General features: G+C 39.1%; 1 protein-coding gene across 4 annotated transcripts in view; it reads left to right on the top strand.

The window, feature by feature from the left end:
- The window catches only part of LOC106813567 (oligoribonuclease, mitochondrial-like), a 15,568-nt gene extending 9,923 nt beyond the window's left edge, over window positions 1–5,645 (top strand). For 3 of the 4 annotated variants that reach the window (XM_014817737.1, XM_014817736.1, XM_014817738.1), the window contains 5 exons: window positions 2,195–2,278; window positions 2,553–2,630; window positions 4,321–4,414; window positions 4,581–4,710; window positions 4,978–5,645. In XM_014817737.1, coding sequence (XP_014673223.1) covers window positions 2,195–2,278; window positions 2,553–2,630; window positions 4,321–4,414; window positions 4,581–4,710; window positions 4,978–5,125 — 534 coding nt within the window. In that variant the 3' untranslated portion in view covers window positions 5,126–5,645. The remainder of the gene's footprint in view (window positions 1–2,194; window positions 2,279–2,552; window positions 2,631–4,320; window positions 4,415–4,580; window positions 4,711–4,977) is intronic. The other variant, XM_014817739.1, reaches the window with a different exon arrangement.
- The last annotated feature ends 691 nt before the right edge of the window (window positions 5,646–6,336 follow it).

Consider the following 6,336-nt stretch of genomic DNA (forward strand, 5'->3'; position numbering starts at 1 on the left):
AAATCGCTTGGTATATATACACTATACGTCACGGGCCACGATCACACACATCACGCACACGAGAGTACACAATATTATATACACAAAGCAGTATTACACTTCTTAGGCTTCTTATTCTTCTTATATTCCTTCTGAATCTTATTATTATTTCTTATTATTCTTATTCAGCAGTCAGTTTTAGGTAGTCAGCCTTTTAGCCAAATGGCACTGAGGGTGGTCACAGCCAGAGTTCTTTTTGCGCCCTCAGTGGTTCTTTTACGTCCCCATTGGTTAGTATTTCTGGAGACGGGACCGCCATTTTACGTGGTCATCCGAGCCACGGGAGATTCACAGTCTCCGATGTAGAGAGCCAGGTTTTTACACCTTGAGAAAATTCACTGCCCCGACCGGGGTTTGAACTCGCAGCATTCAGTGGACAGTGCATGATGCCTACCACTGGGCCACGGAAGCTCACACGTGAGGCCTGAGAGCCTGTGTCTACTCTACTACTACTACTAGTAATACGAACGCTGGGAAAACATCTCTCTCTAGTCTGTGGTACGGCTGAGAGGGTCTATGTCCCCCAGGGTACTGCCGGAACGTACCCTGGTAACTATCTAATATGCCGGACCGTACCTCGCCTACTCAACTAACGAGTCTAGGGAGTCGCCTACGCCTACTCCCTAACCCTAACCCTAACCCTAGCCCGACCAGGCTGTGCGACGGATTCTAACCCTAACAATACCGTTTCTTGGAGCTAACCCTAACCCTAACCGTATCAAATAGTTACCAGGGTACGTTCCGGTATACCGGACCGTACCCAGGGTACGTTCCGGCAGTACCCTGGGGGACATAGACCCTATGTGCTGTGGTACGATGTTAGGACAATGATTGCCCAAGATTGCACGAGAAGTAGTAACCTTATAACCTCCTAAAGATAATAGATTAGTCTTCAAAGTCCAAGGAGTTGTATCGAAAACGGAGTTAGACAAAGTTGATCAAATAGAAATACTGCGGATCACAGTAGAAACAGCTTCAATTTGCAATTATAACCAAAGAGGACGGAGGAGAATTCTAAATTGGGGTGAAAAAAATGAAGACGTTAAACTTGAAGTTGTCGTCTAGCTGAGGTCATTGTCGCAATCTGAGCACGAATGCAGCACGCGCACCACTCTGGTGATATCGTGATTACATATTTGTGCTGAGATTGTCACGGACAAATGATTCGTTCTGTGGTGTTGCCACCACGATGACAATCCAAAGCTGAAAGTTTTCGAAAATACTTGATATAAATTGGGTGTGCTTAGATAGATACAATTTATCAAGAGCCCATTAACCCCTTATGGGGTTAATGGGCTCTTGAATTTATATGTAACCCAACAGAGTAGGGGTTACCTTCTCGTTTGGCTACTCTGTGGCTATATATAACATTTCAGATCCAACGTAGAAAAGTAAGAAATTTTCCCCCGTGTAGATGGTGCCACTTATATATAAATGATGTCCATAGAAATTATAATTATATGTACTAGTTATTAGACGTCTCTATGTATTTCTATTGTGATATTCGTTCTATATGCCGACTGCCAGTTTACACTCAAAATTTCTCTTCCTGCAAGACCAGTGAAATCATGGATCGACAGCCTAAAGTAGGGGCTGGCGTAATTCACAAAAACAATTTATGGTAAAGCCCGGCGCACATTGCCAAACATTTTGTTCAAAAACATTATCGTAGCAATGTTCCATGAAATGTTCGGCAAAAAAAGTCGCCGAACATTTGTTCCGAACAATGTTTCTAAAGATCGGAAATGTTTGATATCTCGAACATTGTTCGTCGAATGTTTGTCAATGTGCGCTGAATGTCGAACAATTCTAGGAACATTTGTAAAGTAGTAACCAATAGCAGCACGATTATCGTGCTCCATTGATTTTTTCGTTGCGCCAATCATCGCGCGGCCGATCACGCCGACTCTTTACAACACAGCTACTAGAGGCGGCACGAGGTTCGTTCGCTGCAAAATGTTCGGCAATGTGCGCTCAGCAATTGTTCACACCGCCACATTGCCAGACAAAAACATTTGTTCGGGAAAATGTTCGGCAATGTGCGCCAGGCTTAAGGCGCCTTGATAAATTTAGGACCCGAGCTTAGACACTGCGGTAACTAAGGGGAAGTGCTTAATAATAAAATGATGGTAATATGTTTATATTTTTCTTTCAGATGACAGGATTGAATGTTGACATAGACCACATATTAGAAATAGCTTGTCTCATTACGGATGACCAACTCAATATTGTAGTAGAGGTCTGTGTTTCAAGTAACAAATGCTCTCTCTCTCTCTCTTCTCTATATATATATATATATATGCACACATGATATACTTGGCATTTTTCATGTTTTCTGAGAAGAAACTTATAGACATAGTACTCACATGAAGCATATTTCATCTTAATATAGTAAGGTGTAAGCTTTAGGCACATTCTGACTAATATTAATCTTGGGAAAACTGCAAAGTACTTCAATTTCAATGTTTACAATAATACAATAATTCATTTGTTTTTCTGAATTTCTGCTTCAGGGTCCTAACCTAATTTTACATCAGCCAGAATCCGTGATGAATGAAATGAATGACTGGTGTAAGGAACATCATGGTCAGGTATATATGCATGCTATATTGTGTAGCTCCAACAGTCATATGTCAAAAGACCAATTTGTATTGATATTAGTCTTGCAGCATAGAAAAGTCATGCACTGTATTAAACTCATATAAGCTGCCACAATAGCCAGGTTGAGATGATGATGAAGGGCTTCATAAGGAGTTTCCTTCCTGTTCTAGATACAGGGCGTCAAGTTCCTATTTTCGGGGCAATTCCTATTTTCTGCTATTTTCTGGACAAATTCCTATTTTTTCCTATTTTTGAGGGCTTTTCATTTTTCTGAATGCAGAATTGTATGTATCATTCTCAGATGCAGGAATTTACATTTTAGGTGACCCAATTTTCAAAAATTTCCTGGGGGACGACCCCCAGACCCCCACCCCTTACTTTAAATTAATGTAATATACTCTTTACTATACAGATTTTTATTCAGTAAAGTTGTTTCTCAGTTGGATGTGGTATGTGTATCCAGGGGGGGTCCAGGGGGACCGGACCCCCCCTTTTTTTCCCCAAAAAAAGGGAAACCACATAAAAGATAATTTTCTGCTTAAAAATTTGGAATTCCATCTTGCATTCTAGACATCAAAATTACTGCTCAGATGCTCTCAGAATGCACCCATTTTAATTTTTCTTAGGGGAGTCCCCGCCCTAACCCTCCCCCCCCCCTAAGTGGCAACGTGGCTTAGACACGTCGCATAAGCTGCTTTCGGCACCTTTTTATAAAAGTCCCTTTTATTTCTTACTGGACCCCCCCCTTTTTTCAAAAAGCCAGATCCACCCATGTATACATGTACGTCATACTATTTTGGAGTAGTCTACATGTATGGGTGCTTATGCATGTATAAACTGCTTATCAATTTTAACATGCATTTCTCATTAAAACCTCAAAATATTGTTCGCATGTGATGTAACTCCAAATATGTATATTAAGAAAACCATTTGTGGTGGATCGGGATGGCTGTAGGGGTGTTGGTAGACCATCTAACACAACAAATATTCATATTTAACATACAGTAAAAACCCGCGTATAAGAACATAGATTTTAAGAACCTGTTAGGCTAAAAATTTCCCATTTAGACCCCTTTACATAAGAACCTGTTTTAGGCTAAGATTTTAAAGTAGGTTCTTAATTTTCCATGCAGATGAAGACTTAAAAAGAAACACAGGTAAAATAAAAAAGACGAGCTCAACAATACCGATGAATGTGCCAGCACCTCTTTTTGGCACGCATTTTTTGCATCTTGGTTTGTTTCCTTGGATACATACTGTATCACACAGTATGGTAAGCACTGAAAAACTTACACTGTAGCCCATCATGGGTATTAATTAGCAAAAATTGCAGTCCGTGTAAGGAAATTTTAACACAATTTGAATCAAGTATAAGCTTATACATATTAAAAGTAGAAACAATTAAGAACCTATTTAAGAACCTTTTGAGCCTAATTTTTCAGTAAGCACCATTTATATAAGAACATATTGAGGCTAACTTGGAAAAATCTATGTTCTTATACGCGGGTTTTTACTGTATATTTTCTCACCAAAATTCCTATTTTCCTCCTATTTTTTCACATCTGAAATTCCTATTTTCCTATTTTTTGAGCGTCCCACTGCCCACTTGCATTTTAATATTGATATGTTGATGGACAGTAATGTACTGTGTATATTAGTATTGCTGGACTTTCCTTTTAGTCTGGATTGACTGAGGCTGTGATAAAGAGTGACATCAGTCTGCAAATGGCAGAGGTTTCCATGCTGTCATTTCTCCGTCAACATGTACCACAAGGTAAATTACTCGTATCATTGACTGGCTAGTAGTAGATAGTAGTAGTGATATCACTTTGATCATATGTTGTCTAGATTAAGTGAAGCCAAATAAGAGAGTGAACAGAGCAGGAATTCATTTGATATTGTTATTTCCTTATATCTTTATTTTTATCTTGATGTGACAGGTAAATGCCCACTAGGTGGAAACTCCATCCATGTAGACAAGAAATTCCTTGATAAATATATGCCACAGTTGATGCACCACTTACATTATCGGATTATTGATGTTAGTTCGATCAAAGAACTGTGTAGGAGGTAAGGTAACCAGGACATTTATTATTGAAATGAACAAAATGTCTTATTAACTGTTGTTTCTTTGTCAGTTAGAAATTCCACTCAAGGAAATGTTTGATGTATTCTACCAATGTCAGATATTTGTTATTCTGATGATATCCGATTGATAGGGTTCTAATTATCTGCTGAAAACTAACTACTAACTATCCTTCTATCTGCTGAATTATTGTATAACTAATAATTAAATTGCATTGAGTTATTTACTAATGCCTCGTCATGTTCATGCAGATGGTATCCATCTGTGTACAGTCGAGTGTCGGCAAAGAAAGGTGCTCACCGTGCAATGGACGACATCAGGGAATCAATTCATGAATTGAAACTTTATCGTAGCTCCATATTTTGTGAGCCAGAAAATGGTCTAGGTTATGTACTCTAATATGGCTACCTAAAATGTGAACGTTAGCAAATAATTTTCATCATGATCTGATTCTGGATCTGGATAGTTTTCTGCGTAGCCCACGGCTACGTGCATAATAACGCAGGGATAGCTAATATAGGGAACGCTATGCTATAGGGAACGCTATCTACAGCGTCCTTGATTCCATTTGCTCATTGTGGAACACAATAGATGCAGCTCATGCATGTTAAAGCTCCTGCAAAGAGCCAAAAGCATTTATTATTTATTATGGTATTTGAATTATGAGAAATAAGAATCGTCTTCATATTAGCTCATATAATTCGACCCTGCAGTTGTTTTTTACATCGCTCTTAAATGTTGTTGAATAAAAATTTGGAATTTAAATCCGATTTCCAGAACTCATTTCATCTCTCAATGTTGGACCAAAATTTGTGGATGCATCAGTGTAATAGCTATTCACTTGCCTATTGTTAAAATAATATTTGTATATCCTTGTAATATGCTGGTAAATATAATAATCGGTATCATATTACTAGAATGTTGTTATTTGTAACGATGACTAAACCAAATATTTTAAGCTATCAATAATCTGAGCCATGTGTAGCTAACTAGCATATGTACCAGTACACACGTGGTCAAACTGCTATTCCCTATCTCTGGCCGTATCGTCTTCTCTGTAGTTTTGCATACATAAATAAAGGCCCCCCGCACACGGTGAGATTCGTGCTGAGCACGGAGTGTGAGCTTCGTGCTCAGCAGGAACCTCACCGTGTGTGGGGGGCCTTTATGAGCGGGTGCCACTGTAGGTCGTGTGACTGATCAAAATGACGGAACCAATCCAAAAAGGCGCTGCCACTGAGTGAGAACCAATCAAAATACGCCACCACTTAGTTTCGTGCTCAGCAGGAGTCTCACACCCCCGCACACGCTGAGATTCGTGTTGAGCACGAAACTTGCGCTCCGTGCTCGGCACGAATCCTACCGTGTGTGGGAGGCCTTATATTAAGAAGCAAGAGTACATAGAGACCATTGTCATTAAATAAATTGGGGATTTTTTTTTGAAACAATCATTTTCCAATGTTTAGCATAACAAATCAGTATTTAAAATAGTATTTCTGTACGAGCTAGGTGAATGACGGAGTTATAGAACATGAAGTGCATGAAGGTATACATTGAATTTTATTAATGCAAATATTGATGACAAAACAGTAAAAACGGGAAGAATACTG

The sequence above is a fragment of the Priapulus caudatus genome, unplaced genomic scaffold, assembly GCF_000485595.1.
Source record: "Priapulus caudatus unplaced genomic scaffold, Priapulus_caudatus-5.0.1 Scaffold792, whole genome shotgun sequence".
NCBI lineage: Eukaryota > Metazoa > Priapulida > Priapulimorpha > Priapulimorphida > Priapulidae > Priapulus > Priapulus caudatus.